The sequence below is a fragment of the Clytia hemisphaerica genome, unplaced genomic scaffold, assembly GCF_902728285.1.
Source record: "Clytia hemisphaerica strain Z4C2 unplaced genomic scaffold, Clytia hemisphaerica genome assembly, whole genome shotgun sequence".
In the NCBI taxonomy this organism is placed as follows: domain Eukaryota; kingdom Metazoa; phylum Cnidaria; class Hydrozoa; order Leptothecata; family Clytiidae; genus Clytia; species Clytia hemisphaerica.
In genome coordinates this window covers 998,165-1,016,866 of record NW_027103648.1, presented here as the reverse complement: position 1 = coordinate 1,016,866, position 18,702 = coordinate 998,165, and the positions used below count along the sequence as shown (strand labels likewise).

General features: G+C 34.4%; 1 protein-coding gene across 1 annotated transcript; it reads left to right on the top strand.

Moving 5' to 3' along the window:
* Nucleotides 1-943: 943 nt before the first annotated feature.
* Nucleotides 944-18,660, top strand: LOC136803041 (alpha-1,2-mannosyltransferase ALG9-like). Its single transcript, XM_067059794.1, has 18 exons — nt 944-1,052; nt 9,572-9,707; nt 10,181-10,315; nt 10,516-10,586; nt 10,849-10,937; nt 13,122-13,195; nt 13,451-13,512; nt 13,654-13,741; nt 13,932-14,037; nt 14,198-14,286; nt 15,341-15,374; nt 15,622-15,701; nt 16,215-16,286; nt 16,406-16,538; nt 16,955-17,111; nt 17,344-17,473; nt 17,787-17,917; nt 18,143-18,660. Exons 1-18 carry the CDS (start codon nt 982-984, stop codon nt 18,255-18,257), a joined length of 1,773 nt encoding a protein of 590 aa, XP_066915895.1. The 5' UTR covers nt 944-981; the 3' UTR covers nt 18,258-18,660.
* Nucleotides 18,661-18,702: the final 42 nt, after the last annotated feature.

Sequence of the window (18,702 nt, the reverse complement as noted above, 5' to 3'; positions counted from 1 at the left end):
ATCTCCTTGGTTGTTATCTCTGCTGTTCTCCCGTGTGGCGTGTCCACCACTATTTTCGCTTCTTTGTTCATTTCGAAAATGATCATCGCCTCGTTAGCAGGTACTCCTGCCTTCCACGCTTCCACTATACAATCGCGAAGCCAGAGTTTGTCGAAACATTTCTCCAAATCACCATAGAACAAGTAAAGATTTTTGTTGTAATATTTCGCGTCATCAATTAGTGCTCGCATCGTAAAGAGATGGTCACAAATTCCCCTGCCGCTCCTTCCACCACACTGGAAAGGAGACATATTCTCTTCAATCGTCGTTTTGTTTCTATTGAGAAGGATTCTCTCAAAGATCTTGCTCACTATGCTCGTTAGAAAGATCCCACGTTGATTTTTCATTTCATTTCTTTTGCCTTTATTTTTGTAAATTGACTTTATAATCATATGTTTCCATCTATCTGGAATTTCAGCTTTCAATAAAATTTCATTCAATAACTTGAGGAGACTCGTTTTTAATTTCTCTCCTCCGTACTTTATAAACTCATTTTTTATTTCACTGAAATCCTCAGCCTTTTTCGTGCTGAGGTTTCTTATAACCTTATCCAGTTCTTCCCTGGATATTTCTCTTATCTCGCATTTAGTTGCTTCTCTCTTTATCATCTCAAAACATTCATTGACTCTCTCCTCCGTTCTCCTTTCCTCCTCTGTCGTTGCCGGTGATGCCATCAGTAGATTCTGGTACCATTGCTTGTATACATTCTTAATCTCCTATTGATCTTCCTTCACCTCTCCTCGTTCATCTATCATTGACGTTTTCTTCTGTGTCTTATCTTTTGTTGGCTTAATGATCTTCCAGAAGTCTGGACTGTTGACTCCTCCCGCTTTCTCGATTTGCTGATTGGTTGCTGATTGATTGGTTGCTGATTGATTGGTTGAAAAATTATGATCTTTCGATTTAGCCGCCACCGAAAATTAGTTACTTGCACGCTCTGTCATGGAAGGACCTCGTCCAAGATTTGGAAGAAAGGTCCAAAATGTCAAAACCAAAACTGATAATGATGCGAGGTATATATATTTTGTCTGTATTTGATGCTTAAAATTCTTCTTGATGATAAAAGATATTCCTGGTCCATGGTTCTGACAGTCTCGAGGTATAACTGACTTCATTCTTTTATCTTTTTATTCTGGTATGCGTATGGTAGCCTTTTAACATATGGGACATGCCCAAGCAAGTGTTTCTAATAGCTTGTGCCTGATATATTTTTTGACCACGTTATCCTACATTAATTCACCTTCTTCATTTTTACCCAAGGTTGTTGGGTTTTTTTTTAATAGTTTAATAATAACATCATAAACGACATCTTGAATTGTATGCAAAAACAGACAAAGGCGGCAATCAAAAATATGTTCCATTCGGGTCCTAAAACATCTTCAAATCCAGTCGGTCGGTTGGTCGGTAGTAAATTTTGTCGGATTTTTAAGATCTAGTAAATCCCGATGAATCAAGTCGGCAATAGACCTTTTCGCCTTTCCATCCGCCATATTGAATTGTATGCAAAAATTATGGTGGCCGAATTGTCGTGGTGAAATTCCCTTAGAAAGTATGCAAAAAGAAAGTATTAATATAAAACTTACATGCATAATAGACCTTTTCGTCTTCCGTCCGCCATCTTGACCAGACGATCTCAATCGAACGGAATCGATGATCGAACCAGTCGAACCAAATCGAACGCAATCGACCGATTGAAATTCGATTGTCGAACGCAATCGAATCTCAATCGAACGTCAAAATTCTGGGTAATATTCGATTGGTTCGATCGTCGATTCCGTTCGATAGACCTTTTCGCCTTTCCATCCGCCATATTGAATTGTATGCAAAAATTATGGTGGCCGAATTGCTGTGGTGAAATTCCCTTAGAAAGTATGCAAAACATATGCAAAAAGAAAGTATGAATTAAAAACTTACATGCATAATTGGCATTATATTAAAGTGTAATCTTGTAGAAGAAAGATTAAATTTGCTTCTCTTGAAAACTAAAAACAATTATATTCACTCATCTCTTAGAACAAGCACTTCAAAAGACCATAACATTAGACAGAAACTCAAACTGAAAAATCACCCGCGAAGGTAAAAAACAATCCTTATTCGGCTGACGGCAAATTATTCTCCTGGGAATAGAGCCGCCAAATGATCAAATCAAAACATTGAGAAAGTGTGACGTCATAATTACTGCTTTCAGTTTGCGTGTTTTGAAAGTTTGATGTGTGTACTCTGTCTTCGTGGAATTTTTTTATGGCATGAAAACAGAATATGCAATGTCTTTAAGAACAAATTCCTAAAAGGCTTTTGTTGTTCTGTAAATATTTCCTTTTGGATTAAGAAATTCCATCTTTTATTGTTCTAATGATTATAATATTTATTTATAAGATGCTTTGTTGTCTTTTTAATCTTTGTGTAAACTTGCATATGTTTTGCATACATTCCAACTAAATCCAACCACGGCATTTTCGTTCCTGTATTTTTGCATACAATTCAAGATGGCGGACGGAAAGGCGAAAAGGTCTATTGAGATCGTCTGGCTTTATTCTTGCAGCTTCCCAACATCCAAGCTCTCAAACATCACAAGCCGAATGAAATTACTTTCGATTTCCCGTAGAAATTATGCGATGAACAAGCAATCAATGAATCAACGATCGAACGCAATCGAACGCAATCGAACATCAATCGAACGCAATCGAATATCAATTGAATCGGAAAATTGCGGTAATATTCGATTGAGATTCAATTTGGTTCGACTGGTTCGATCGTCGATTCCGTTCGATTGAGATCGTCTGGTCTTGAATTGTATGCAAAAATACAGAAACGAAAATGCCGTGGTTGGATTTAGTTGGAATGTATGCAAAACATATGCAAGTTTACACAAAGATTAAAAAGACAACAAAGCATCTTATAAATAAATATTATAATCATTAGAACAATAAAAGATGGAATTTCTTAATCCAAAAGGAAATATTTACAGAACAACAAAAGCCTTTTAGGAATTTGTTCTTAAAGACATTGCATATTCTGTTTTCATGCCATAAAAAAATTCCACGAAGACGGAGTACACACATCAAAATTGCAAAACACGCAAACTGAAAGCATCAATTATGTATTCACACTTTCTCAATGTTTTGATTTGATCATTTGGCGGTAAGTGTAATCTTGTAGCAGAAAGATTAAATTTGCTTCTTTTGAAAACTAGAAATAATCAAATTCGCTCATCTCTTAGAACAAGCACTTTAAAAAACCATAACATTAACCATAAACTCAAGCTGAAAAATCACCCGCGAAGGTACAAAAATATCCTTATTCGGCTGACGGTAAATTATTCTCCTGGGAATAGAACCGTCAGACGATCAAATCAAAACATTGATCTTAAGCCTCTGAATGTGTGACGTCATAATCACTGCCAGACGATCTCAATCAAACGGAATCGACGATCGAACCAGTTGAACCAAATCGAACGCAATCGACCGATTGAAATTTGATTGTCGAACACAATCGAATCTCAATCGAACGTCAAAATTCTGGGTAATATTCGATTGGTTCGATTGTTGTTTGACTGGTTCGATCGTTGGTTCCGTTCGATTGAGATCGTCTGGCTTTATTCTTGCAGCTTCCCAACATCCAAGCTCTCAAACATCACAAGCCAAATGAAATTACTTTTGATTTCCTGTAGAAATTATGCGATGAACAATCCGGGGGTCAATGAAACGACGATCGAACGCAATCGAACATCAATCGAACGCAATCGAACATCAATCAAATCTGAAAATTGTGGTAATATTCGATTGAGATTCGATTGCGTTCGACAATCGAATTTCAATCAGTCGATTGTGTTCGATTTGGTTCGACTGGTTCGATCGTCGATTCCGTTCGATTGAGATCGTCTGGTCACTGCTTTCAGTTTGCATGTTTTCTCTGACACCAACTTTTTTTTTCCGACACCAACTTTTTTTCCGATACCAACTTTTTTCGAGACCCAGATACGAAACTTCTTTTTTACGAAGTCAACCTTTTTGGTTATTGTCGCGCACACGCACCCAACCTGATTAATATAATGAAGAAGAAGAATTAGCTGAATAAGCTTTTCAGGTGACCACCATTGAGTTCTAAGCCCAAAGGGCTAGAGGAGGCGAGTCTCTCTTGGATGAAAAATGAAACCCAGCCCTGTGAATTCAGACAAAATCATATCGGCACTCAAGTGCCAACCAAAACCGGCTGTAGGCCGGCAAAATTTTGCCGACCTAGAGGTCATTTTAGGTCGGCAAAGCCATCCTAAGTAGCTTGTTTAGGTCGGCAAAGACAAAATAGGAAGAAAATTAACGAACTAACAAATTCAGCGGCTCTATAATTGTGTTATTAAGTTTTATGTTTTATAAAGAGAATGGAATGAGGCTCGATTATCATGTGTTATCAAATGATAACACAATTAGATTAACCTAACAAATAATATTTTTCCTCTTTAGGTCGGCTTTGCCAACCCAAAACATTTCTTTTGTCGGCACGCCGACCTAGAGTGTAAATTACGTCGGCAAATAAAAGCCGACTTCAGCTCAAGTTACGTCGGCTTTCAGGTCGGCATTGCTGAATGCCGACCTGGATTCACAGGGCTGAAAACCACTTATTTCTCATCCAAAACACCCGCGCGTAGTTTTTACACAAACGCTGGATTGAAACTAAAATCTATCGCTAGATTTCACAAAATGTAGTCCTCCAAAACAAAAGAATCACTAGATACAATCCGTCGTCATGATTGCGGCGCGTTCTATGCGCGTTTTGGAAAATAAGTAACTGGGAAATAAGTAGCTTTTAGAGCAGAATGGATGATCGGCAATGATGTGGTAAACGCCTTGGCTGCCCAGTGATAACATTCAGATCACCGAGGCCACTTGCTATGTGGCCTAAATTGAACTTGTCATGTTTTTCGACGCCGGAGGCGGTTTCTTTCATAGTGGTACGCTAATCTTGTTTTGCCTTGGCTCATTACTTTGTCTGCCATTTACTTTCGGTTTTTTTAACTAGATTACCCAGGTGTTTGTCTTTTTCTCCCTGAATGTCTTTTATTTGGAATTGAATAATCGAGACATGAAAAATGACTATATTGTAATCTGTTTTCAATGAATAATCTAAAATGTACTGGAGATGACATGTAGGCGTTAATAATGTGTGCGCGCTCTTTCGCGAGCGTGATGCGTGATGGAAGGCGGTCGTTTCAGTGTGGTTTAGATCCACACTGTGGCCTAGTCTTACTTACACTCTAGGGTATTTCATTCATTTTCTAGGTTTTCAATTTGTCTAGTTTATTTCACTACTTTTGTTTAATTCGACGCGCCATAAAGCTCGTCCCAGCTCGTCCCAAAAAGTCTGAAAATGGCAAAAAATGTTTTCAGAAAGTCAAAAAATTTTATATAGACATAAAGGATATCATTTCATGAAGAATTTGTGAAAAAATCAGAGCAGGAACATGCTCCATTGAAAAGTTATGACCAAATTTCTGATTTCTGGGCTAAAATCACCAGAAAGTTAACAAAAATCAAGATTTTTACAAAATGGCCATATAAAGGCTACAAAAAAGTTTACCTTACCAAATGTTTTTAAATATTGATAATTTGGAAGTTACTGAAGAGTTTAAGTCATTTCAGTTGTCCAATGAGTTTTTTGGGGGTCTAAAATTTCGTTGCGCCGTGACATAAAATCATAATTAAAAAAAAATTTAACAAAGCAGAATTTTTTCAGTTTTTAAATGTTTAAAATATTAGACCTATCAGGGCTGTTGAGAATCACTAAAAGAATTCACTTAAAAACACCAAGGTAATCTTTTAGTGCACTTTTAAGTTTGCGTTGTGCCGTGACAGAAAATCCAGGTCAGTGTTTTAAAATTATCTTTTCTCCAAAACTTGTTCATCAATCAACTTGATATTTATATGACATGTTCAAACAAGTCATCTGATGATATTTAGCTATCAAACTTTAATTTTAGACTTAGTCATACCTTAGAAATAGTCAAGGGAAAAATATTAACAGATTTTTTTTTTAAATGTTCCATTCCAATAGACGATATCGCGTTTAGATAAATGCAATGCATTCTGGTTTCTCGGGGACTCTCAAAGGAATTATAATGTCGATTATATAATGATCTGGAATAGATTATAATTCCCTTGAGGGTCCCCAAGAAACCAGAATGCATTGCATTTATCTAAACACGATATCGTCTATTGTTTTCCAAAAATGTCCATTTTTTTAAAACAGTGCTAATTTTTCAGTATATGCTTTTTGATCTTGGAAAATACATGCCTTAGGAAAGATTTAATAACAATTTTGATGACAACATGTTGAAATAAGATGAGAAAATATATATTATTCATATTTATGATTTTCACTGTTTCATCAAATTTTGGGCCAAAATGGGCCTATTTATTGACCTTTCAAAAACCAATATCTTTCCAGCACATTCACAAAACCCTGTGATGTTATATATCATTAAAAGCAAAATTTTAAATAGATTCTGAATATCTAACTTTCAAAATTGACAATTTTGTTGGATGAAAGCTATAGTGCTTTAAGTAGTTTTTTTAACAGCTGGGACGAGCTTTTTGCTTATTGCTAAAAACGACATTCTAACTCTAGCCAGCTCATCGCCTTATCCACTCGGCTACTCAGGATGGACTGAATTGTAAACAATAATTAATAAAATTATATTTTTTTTGCCATGATTTGTATAATTTTATTTACCCTGTCAAGGTATTAACTTCTTAAACAAATGATTTTGGATCATTTCCAACATGCGGGAGCCGATCACTCATCGAGACTTTCAGGACTTTTTAGTGGAACTGCAGCAAACAGGCTTTAAACCCTGCTAGTGCCTGTGCAGGTCAAAAAATTCCCGTTAGCAATCTCGTTATTTATCAAAAAGTTGCGTTCGCCTGTGCCCGCCATTGTTCGCCCAAAAACCCGACGTTTTTACCGACTTTCCAAATCAGGTTTTCTTGTAAATAAACAGTCGGTCGGACGACCAGAACGCAACATATTTTTGATTGCCGCCGCACGAAAAACCCGTGGTTGGATTTAATTGGAAAATATGCAAACATATGCAAGTTTACACAAAGATTAAAAAGGCAACAAAGCACCTCATATAAATAAATATTGTACTCATTAGAACAATTAAATATTGTACTTATTAGAACAATAAAAGATCAAATTTATTGATTCAAGAAGAAATATTTACAGAACAACAAATAGCGCGCCCTTTTTATTTTAACTTTTATGTTTTCATTCAAAATGACTGGACACGGATTGAAGAACGCCCGCCACCTAACCGCCTTTCGCCAGATGGGATTGACAAATAACAATTGTGTAACTTGCCGCGCAAGTGATGTCAAACGCTCCATCGTTTTGCCACTAATATGGTCTTCGTTGTTCCAGACATTTTTTCATATTTCGATATTTCGATTTAAAAGCCTACTCGGTGAGAAAGAGAAATCGTGTATTTTTTTAATACCCCGTTCATTAACTCAAATCAAGACTTTGGAAATTCGGTGCCATCCCATGTTTTGTCAGATGGTCCCAAGTTAGAGCAGTTGATGGGATATATTTTATTCTCAACATAACATACCGTGAAGTCAGGGGAAAACTTCAGGGAAACTTTCAGGGAAACTCGCATAGCCAATCATTAAATGACCTGGCTGGTCATTGAAATACAAAGCTAAATCAAAACAAATTATCCTAATCATGAAAATGATGTCATGCATAATAGACGATATATCGTGTTTAGATAAATGCAATGCATTCTGGTTTCTCGGGGACTCTCAAAGGAATTATAATGTTGATTATATAATGATCTGGAATAGATTATAATTCCCTTGAGGGTCCCTGAGAAACCAGAATGCATTGCATTTATTTAAACGCGATATCGTCTATTATGTTTGATATATACCGGGTGACCCACGAAAAAGTTCGGACAGTTTTCGTTGGCTAGGGTCTGAAATAAAAGTAATATAAACTCAATCTTTTTTTTTAAAGATAGAGGATGCTCTAACTTAAACTTTGAGCTATTACTTTTTAAATTTGGTTCAGTGGTTCTTCATTTATGAGCTTTTAAAGTCAAAATTCAATTATCAGAAAGTGCAAAAAACACGTCAAAAATGAGGTATCAAATTATAATTGTTTTCTTTAACATTGTGTTTTACGAGTGTGCTGATGTTTTACGGACCTTGTTAATTAGTGTTGTAGGTAATTAAAGTTTGTAAAATAATAAATTAACAACGAAGTAGATTTATATAAATTTATTGTAAATATTTTCATCAAAAATATTTTGCAAATAGGCAAAATTTGCCTTCTTTTTATGAAAATGTCGCGTCTTATGAAAGAACAAAGAGTGTGGGTTTGCCTGGAATATGCTAGAAAGTGTATGGTGCGGTGGTGGTTCTTTTCTGAACGAATAACTTGTTAATAAATTTTGTGAAAGTAAAGAATCTAAAAAAAGTTTCAAAATTGAATAAAAATATCTAACATGCTCTTTTCTAACGATTTAACGACCTTGCATGATTGATTGATAATGAAACAATTTGATACCTCTTTTTTGACGTAATTTCGCTCTTTCCGAAAAGTGAATTTTGACTTTAAAAGCTTATAAGTAGGGAACTTGTGGGTCAAATTTAAAAGCTAATAGCTCAAACTTTAAGTTAGAATATCTACTTTCTACATATTAAAATTTCAAGCACTTTGAGACATTTGTTCAGCCTCGAGACGCCGAAAACTGTCCGAACTTTTTCGTGGGTCACCCGGTAGATAAATTTGAGATTACATGTGTCCAGCTGCCATCTGAGCTGAGCTGAGCTGCTTAAAGTCCTTGCACTGTTACATTTGTTTTGAAATTTGCTGCTTTGATTGGTCAAGCATTTGATGGCTATGCAAGTTTCCCTCCACTGATGCAAGTTACCCGACTTCACGGTACCCTATACATTTTTTGTAATATTAAAAAAGAAAATTTAACACAGTTTAACAAAGTTTAGGTTGTGAAAAAATTAGTCTCTTTAATTTGGTAAAATAGTCTTCAGAAACAGATTTTCAATCAAATCCGACGAGGAAATCAGTCAATACAGGTGGCAAAAGGAAAGTTTTGCAAATCAACTCAATTATGCATATACCACTGGTCAAAATTTCAAGTTCATAGTTCTTTTCAATCTTGATATTTTAAGGAGGGGCCTTTTTAGCCCCCTCCCTCCCTCAAGATGCTTCCCCTAGTTAAAAAATAAGAAGATGCTTGAAAGATTAAAAGGCTTGTTTAGTCCTAAGAATAGGTTTCGCATACTTTCTTTTGAAATTGACCACAGCTAATCTACTGCCAAGACTTTTGCATATAATCTAAGATAAGCAAAAAGCTCAATGGTATACTATATCTCACAAAACTAAGATCAATCAACTATTCAACTGAGTATTTTCAAACAAAAATTATACAAAATTGTCTAAAATTAAAATATGGTTCTTGGCAAAGAGCAGCTTTACTTCTTAAAGCTTTCAAAATTATTTTGTGTTCTAGTGTTGGCATTGCTGAAAGTAAATGTTGGTGTCCAAGACTGTCAGTTGTGTTCAATGTTCTTCTCTCTGCAAGAATCACAGCATCATTCTTGAGTAACATATCTGACTGCGATGAAACATTCAATTATTGGGAACCAGTAAGACATGATTTTACTAGTTTCTTAACCTTCAGACACTTATGATTATGAAAATTAGTTTCTTTCATGGAATTCTAATGAAAACTTTTTAAGAGAATTTAGTCCCTGGGTACCATTTTCATCAGTTTTTATTTGACGTTGCATCAATAAGACATGTTGCAGTGCTCTTCAAAAAATATTTCAAAACCCCCAAAGATGCATAATGAAGGGAAATCACAAGAAAGAATCAAAGAAAAAGGATAATCTTTTTTAACGTTTTAACTTTTTAACTTTTTTATCCAATTGAGCATAACTTTTGATCTAATTAATCGAATTTAATAAATGACGCATCAAAATTTAAGTCTCTTTCTTCTTCCCAATGAAATAGGAATGGTTCTTTAAAAATTTTTAAGATTTCGAGAAAATTAGTTTCAAAGAGAGAAACTTTTTTGTGGCGCACCCGGTATTATTAACCTTAATCGTTGTCTTTATAGACACATTACCTGATGTACGAATCTGGTTTTCAAACCTGGGAGTATTCTCCAGAATATGCAATCAGGTCTTACGCCTACCTGTATCTATATACCATGCCAGCAAAGATTATCAAAGATCTATTTCTGGCAAATAAGGTAAGTTTGAACCTCAAGAAAAGTCTTTAAACTAAAAGTCTTTAATAATAAAATCAGATAAAACCATGTTATAAATGAACATGGATGCTGTTTTTTTATCCTTCTGAATGGCATAACTAAATTCAAAATTTTTTCTTGTAGTTTAGAGAGTTTGAGAAAATTCTTTGGATTTCTTTGAGAATTTTCATTTTTCCTCTTAGATAACTGTCTTTTATTATGTACGGTTTATCCTTGGAATTTTATGTGCAGCTTGCGAAACATACTTTTTCAAGTAAGTCTGACTTTGATTAGAGACATAAAAGTTTTCTACAAGGTCAAAGTTTTTGTTATTTTTGTTGTATTATTTTTATCTCTGAAAACATTTTTTTGAACTGGGACTTTGCTGTTGTATTTTATTAAAATTAATTGAAAATATCATACCATTTGTTCATGCAATTGTTTTGAATGAAAGTGATCTTTTCTGTCAAATTTAAGGTTACAAACTTTGATTATTTTAAGGAAAAACTATTTATGATTTAAATCATATTTTGTAGCTCACTTTTGAATCAATTTGGAAAACACGTTGCAAGAATGTATTTTCTTTTTGCCATAATCAATACTGGAATGTTTATATCTTCAACAGGTATTTTTAAAAGCTTGTCCCACTATTCTTCCAACAACATTGATTTGCTTCATTTTTCATTAGCTTGCCATATTTTTCTTCATTAAGGGCTACCCTCTAATAAGTGCCTATGCTCTAAACCCTGAGTATCTGAAGTACAAATGAAATCGTGCGTTCTTAAAATGTTCTTGAACTAGCGCTAAACTAGAATTAAACATCACTTTTATCAGAGCTTCAGTATGAAGTTATGAACCGTTTTAACTTCAAAAACTACTTGTTATATACATCAAAAAAGAGCAAATGAGCCAGAGATTGAGAAAAACTAAAGATCTCAAATTTCATAAAAATGGACTTAGGCCCCTTTTGAATTGGGGGGTACCTGGACTTAGGCCCCTTTTGAATTAAAGTAGCGATATGTTCCATATTTTTCTTCTAATAAACAGGATCCTTCCATTCTATTTGTAATCTTTACAATTTTCACGGAATTTAATTTCGCTATTTTTACAGTAAATCTGCGACATTAAATTCTGCGATACATGAATATTCTCATGATTAAAAAAAGGGGGGGGGGTCGGTACTAAAATTTCAGACATCATGACTTTTAGTGACGTGGTGGTGGTATTACAAAAAAAGCCTAAAAGCATTTTAGTACCATGTGTACTAAAATCCCAAATTAGGTGGGGTCTTCAAGAAATTAAAAAAAAATTTTAGTACATGAGTACTAAAAACCACCAAATTTTAGGAAATTTAACTATTGACTGAGCATTTAGCCAAAATGAAAAAATAAAAACTCTCTTTAACTTTATAAGATTTAAATACGTCCCTGTGTCACAAATTAAGCAAAAATTTTGTCTCCGGTGGTAAAATACCCTTGAATTTCAGCCCCACTGGGAAATTGACTTTGATTTCATCCCCACTCAAAATTCCATGTTTAAAAATTGCACTCCAAAACCATATTCCCACTGGGTTTTTAACCTTGGAACAATAGAATTTCTATCCCCATTAGCATTTCAATAGGAAATTTTATCTCGACTGAGGAAAAAGGTTCCTCTGGCTGCCTCTGGGGCTGTGAAACACACATGTTTCAATTTAATTGTTCTGCTTTTATATACTATGGAATAAGAAATGTTTTCGAAGTTGAATGCTTTGTTTTTTGTAAAGAACCGTGGATAACTGGATAGAAAAGAAATAACAAGCTGTAAATTAGAGGTGAAAAATAACCAATCAATCTTTGCAGTAACTAAAGTAGAGCAGAGCAAAAGTGTCTTGACTGTTTCTGAGTCTTTATCTAGAATAGATAGAGATAGATCAGGTTCATTGACAGCTTAAATAACCAGAGTTGGCATTTTGTTGAAAGTCCAACATGGCATGAACCCCCCCCCCAGCCCGCAGGGGGGGGGGCTACAACCAAAATCTTCCTGAAAAAGGCTGGGGGCTGGATTTTTTTTCAATTTCAGGGGGTACCTATGATCTCTGGGGGTATCTAACTTTTATGCAGTAAGGTCTGGGGCTTGGGAACTATATTTTATCTTGCTTTTATCTAACTATCATTATTTTTTTTAATTGTAAAAATATACAATTTTTTTCATTTCTTGACATATACTCAAGTCACATGGGGTACCAATCACAGGTGGTACCTACTAACATCTGTTCTTTGGGGGTACCTAAAATTCAGGGGGTACCTATTTTTTTAGGGGGTACCTAAACCCCTGGTCCATGCTATGTCCAAAGACCCGCATTCTTCGAACCGAATTCCAAAATAAGCCTTATTTAGGTGCTATGCCAGAAATATCAAAAATTTTTTAGTACATATGTACTAAAATTCCTTTTTCAAAAATTAGGTGGGGGTATGTCAAAAATGGTCAAAAAACCTTGTAGTACTCATATATGTCTTGGATTTTAGTACCGACCCCCCCCCCTGATAAAGTTGGTCTTTTTAGGGCAAAATAGTCCATATTTTTAACAAAAAATTTTCTTAACCGCAAAATTAAATTTCGTGACAATTTCTTTCCGCTAAAATCTCTTCCCTTAAGGTAATAAACGCTGCACCTTAAATTACAGAAGTTGAATAAGTGAATAAGCGCCCAGCCCTTATCTGAGGAAGTAAAGCCTATCCTATTTATGTTATTGGAAGTTATCTCAATATACAATATATATATGTTGTTGACTTTGAATTTAAGTTTGAACTTTTAAAATTATTTTTAGCTTTTCTACCAAGCTCATTTGCTATGTATTCATGCCTGCTTGCTTTTGGTGGATGGTTTGATAGAAACAATGCTGTGAGTTATCCATTCTCAATGTAGCCATTTTTTAATATCTTCTATTTTTTATACAACCTAACGACCTAAAGAAAATACACTTGGTTTTAAAAATGAATAGTAACGTACTGTTAAAACTTTCTGTTGAATTAAGCATCCTCAACAAACAGACAGGCTTATTTGAAGGTTCTTCCTGCATAATTAACTTTAAAAAAAGGGTTGACCTTGGCAACAAAAACATGTTTGAATAAGGCTCATTTCATATTTTTCTTTCAGGTAGCAATATTTGGTATTGCCATAGGAACCCTACTTGGTTGGCCTTTTTTTGCCATTCTTGGGTATGAAATGGGTCTAAATTTGATCCTTTTTACTTTTCAAAATACTTCACATAAAAGCACAATTTATGTTTTAGATTTTTATGTTTTTCCATTTCTGTCACTGTGTAGAAGGTTGAATATTCTTTTTTCTTTGTATTTTAGGCTTCCTATTGCATTTGATATCATTTTTCGTCAAGGTAACCTGTGGAAGTTCATTCTATGGTCTGGTGCAATCTTCCTTGCTATTATGGTACAATTTGATAACATTCTTTTTTACCCACTATCTCTGTATCTACTGGAAACGTCAATAAAAGTTTGAATGAATTTTAATGTTTGTCCAGATCAGTAAAAATTGTCTTGAGGTCTTTGGAGTAAATTTTCAAGTCAAAAATCTCTTAGAATTTAATCAACGTAGCTCTTATTTCTCTGTTTCTTTTTAGATTCCTATGGTTTCTCTTGACAGCCACTACTATGGAAAACAAGTGATAGCTCCACTAAACATTTTCCTGTACAATGTTTTTGGACAAGGAGGGCCAGATCTTTATGGTAATAAAATTTACACATTATTACAACCTTATGTCACTCGGGTTGGATAAGCTGATGACTCATTTTAAATTGGATATTGTCTTTACACCTGTGAGAAAGACGTAATTTCTTTTATCAACATTACTTTTGTTTTAGAATTTTTACCATATTTCTATTTTAGGTGTAGAGTCTTGGACATTTTATTTCATAAATGGGTTTTTAAACTTCAATGTCACCTTCATTATGGCTTTGCTCTCTCTTCCAATATGTGTAAGTCCAGTTTGTTAATTAAAACTGTTAATTTAGTTTTAGCCAATTCTCCTTTATCTTTGAATCCATGTTTAGGAAGATGATTTTTGTAATTCACTTAATGATTTATTTTTTGGACCTACCTCCGGGTACCCCGGTGGAGGTTCTATAAATTAACCCATGTCCGTTCGTCCGTCCGTTCGTTCGTCCGTCCGTCTGTTACCAGCTTTTCTCAGGATTGGCTCATTAGTTTTTTCTGATTTTTTGCACAATGATGCAAAATGGCAATGCCCAGAACGTGACGGAGCCCGATTTTTGAGAAAAAATTTATTTGGGCAAATTTGGGCCAAAAACTACCTAAAAATAGGGTTTTTTGGACTTTGTGCAAAATCCTGTCGTTACTTTTTTCTGATTTTTTGTACAAAGATGGAGGGCAAGATTCTCTAAAGAATGGCTAAAGTGGTTTTTCCTGGAAAATTCTTATTCGCCTTAAAAAACGGATTTTCGTATTTTGGGGAAATTCCCTTTAACCAAATAAGAAAATATAGCTTTTCTCAAAGTTGACTCATTATTTTTTTCTGATTTTTTGCACAATGATGCAAAATGACAATGCCTAAAATGTGTCGGAGCCCGATTTTCGAAAAAATATATATTTGGGCAAATTTGGGCCAAAAACTGCCTAAAAATAGGGTTCAAAAAATGGCCGAGTTCGATTTTTGAGAAAAAAATTTTTCCGGATGAAAATGCCGGAAATCGCCCTTTTTGCAGATTTTCATTGGATTTTTTCCTTTTATTTCTATGTTTTTCACACAAAAACATTATTGATAACAATGCTCACCATCAAGCATGATTCAATTGTCAATAAAAATGATTTTTGCGACCAGAACTTCCTATTTATTTTTTCCCTACAACCCTTCCCTCTCCCCCCATCAACAATCAATGATGAATTTATTGTGTTGTGTATTTTTGCTAAACGCTATATTTTCTGACTGACTTTTTTCATTTTTCTTTTCGCATTGCTATCTAACTTTCATCATCAGGTAGGTCCATTCAGCATGTTGCTTGTTTCTTTTAGATTTTCTGTGACTACATAACCCAGAAGAAAATTGGTAAGTCTCCCTAAGTAACTCTCTTAGATCAACATCCTGAAAAAAATCCTTTAAACACGGTGTCGTCTTAGGTAACTTAAGTAACTTCTATTGATATTATAAGTGCAATTTTATATTGTTATCTTCCCCTTGAAAACGGCCCTGGCCGAAACATGTTGGAAATTTCTAGCATCTAATGGTATTTTTGTCTCGATCCTCCGTACGATATATGTGTTATCTTCATTGTTATTTGAATGTTTTTTTTCAGGTCCCCTGAATTTACCTACTTGGATTGTTTTGTCACCCATTTACATTTGGGGATTGGTATTTTTCACAAGACCTCATAAGGTATGCTCAATTAGTTGAACAATATGTGTCCCAATGGTGTTTTTACCTGAAAGTTGGACCGGTCTTAGAAAATCTATTAAAAAGGCTGGTAAATGACTGGTAAAATCTTAATTTAGCAGCTATTTTGAAGGGTCTGACTCCAGACCAGCCTTTATCGTCCTGTTATAACAATATTTTTATGTAATCTTAAATAACAAACACTAACAAACAGATTGGCCATGGTCGGTTAAACAAGCAGCTGTGATCTACAAGCAACTAGGACTGTTCGAAATTAGATTTTCTAGAAGGATCTGAAGGCTCATCTAAAACAAAAATTTGATCGCTACTAGACTGCTTGTAATACTGCACAGGCCGGGTAAATTTTTTCGTACTTTAGATTGCGTGGGGAGTCACATTTAATGAACCTAAAAAAAAGACAAATGTGTGAAGTGTCACGAAACAATCTTAAAAGTATGATGACTGTGGACTTCTATCAATAATTTAAAGAGAAAATATATTATTGTATTTTTGTAGGAGGAGAGATTTCTGTTTCCAATTTACCCTTTGGTCATCTTCAGTGCAGTTTTTGCTTTGTCCAAAATACAGGTAGGAAAATGTTTTTTTCATGTTTATTTCATTTTTATATTTCAACGCTTACTTAGTACATTAAACAAATATGCAGTAAAGCATTCCTTTCTAGTCATAAAATTCTAATTTTTTTATAGGAGTTATATCATCATTTGCTGAGTGCAAAAAATAAGCTTCAACACTATTCTGATAGCTCAAATTGGCTTGCAATATTTGTTTTTGTGGTTTACACAATATTTTCATTCTCAAGATCTTCTGCACTTTATATTGGTGAGTGTTAAAATTCAAAAACAGATGAAATTTATATCACACATTGTACAATATAGTATGGGGCAAACGCTTAAGACCTGGGACGCTTATGATCTTTTACCTTAAGGGAAGAAATTTTTGCGGAATTTGATTTTCGTGGTTCACAGCTCAAAATTCAGAAGTTTCACAAAATTTATTTCGCTGTTGAGAGAAATTTTTGTTTAAAATAATATGGCTTATTTTGGCCCCAAAACACCAATTCTATAGGCGACTTTTTAAATCATGAGGATATTCTTGTTTCGTGGAATTTAATTTTGATAATCTCTACCCTTAATGCGTATGCGATGTGAGGAGGGTTTTTTGCTATAAAGGCCTAGGAAATTTTATTATGACTCAAAAACTGGAAAAGTTTAATTTAATTTTTCCCATTTTATTAGGTTATCATGCTCCTCTGGATGTTTATCCAGAACTAACGAACCTGGTCACTCCTTATGACCCAGAAACAAAACCAATGTTTCATTCTGAGAAAAAGATCAATGTGTGTGTTGGCAGGGAATGGTATCGTTTTCCGAGCAGTTTCTTTCTTCCAGAAAAGTAGGTTCACTATGCAATGTGTTTTTCAGGAATTGCGGATTGTCTTATATCCACTAATTCCCATGTTTAGAGTTTCCAGGAATTTCTTTAAAATGTTCAATTCAAGCAATAAAATCCTAAAAGTAAAACCCATTTTACAAACAAAATTTGAAACTGTCACCAGTTATATGTTGAAACCTCATTTATATTCTCGATGATCTTGAGGTGACTTAATGTACTTCTTCTTCTTCAGCTGGGAGCTTCACTTTGTTAAGTCTCAGTTTGCTGGTCAATTACCACAGCCATATCAACAAGGGGCTGATGCAACCAAAATCATTCCACGTAACATGAATGATATGAATAAAGAAGAGTTCAGTCGTTATGTAAGTAGAATTTATTCTTTTTAAATAGTTCCCAAACATTTCTCCTCAGCTCAGTAGAATCTTGAGCTACAAGGACTTTAGATGAGACCCCCCCAGGAGACCTTCAATTCACGTAATCACGCAAATTCTTTTCCCAAATTCACACATTCACGCAATGTTTTTTATGCAATTCACGCAATTTTTGTTCACGCAAAGCTTTCCGATTCACGCATTCACACAATTTTCCTTTAATTTTCAAGTATTCACGTAAGTGAAAAAGCCCATTCACACAAACTGCAGGGGGCCTCTTTGATTTAAAAAGATTACATTTTAGATTAATGTTGAAAAGTGTCATCTGCTGATTGATCTTGATTTGCCAACTGCAAGTGAACATGAGAAGAACTATTCCCAAATAAAGAACAAGTGGCAAATTATATATTCCAAGAAATTTTTGGATGCATCAAGGTGTGGTTTCCTTCTTTACTTTTACTTTCATCCACTCGTTCCCATGTTTAGAGTTTCACAGAAAAAGTCAAGCAAATCATAAATTTAGTGTGTTTGTTTAGTAGATATTTGTGATGTATGAAGGATTATATTTATTGATTAGATTATATATATATTATATTTTTCACTTCTGCTATTCATTATTGTTATATTATCCTATAAACCTCTCGTACATTTCACTTGTAGGTCGCATCAGCTTTACAGAGCATTCTATGTACCATTTCTATCAGAGAAACATTGCACTTTTGTTGACTACAATATATTAAGAAGAATCAATCTGACACCAAAGAGGAAAGCTTAGCATAATATGGACACCTGTAAAATAATGATATTCTGCTGTTGTTGTTTGTGAGCTTGTTGACTTGCTTCAATACTGGCTGTCATTGAGCAATGATTTCTTAAAACAACATTGGCAAAGTACACTCCTACTTTGCTCAATGCTTTATATCAGTTCTGTCTAAAGAGCTTTATTTTCACTCTCAGCTTTTGTATTAAATAGTTTATCTTGTGTCAGCCTATTTATAAACAAATTTAATCACGAGATAATTTTTATAGGATATTTTGAATTTGGATATTTTCTAGCCTTTAAATTATGTATCAGGTTTTTGGAATTTATAGGAGTCTATTTTATATATTTTAGTATTTCAAATAATATGAACAAAAGATTGTTTGGTCGGTGGGTTTTTGTGGGTTTTTCATTACCTTAAATTTAAGCATCATTTGCTTACTTCCCTTTAGGCAAGATT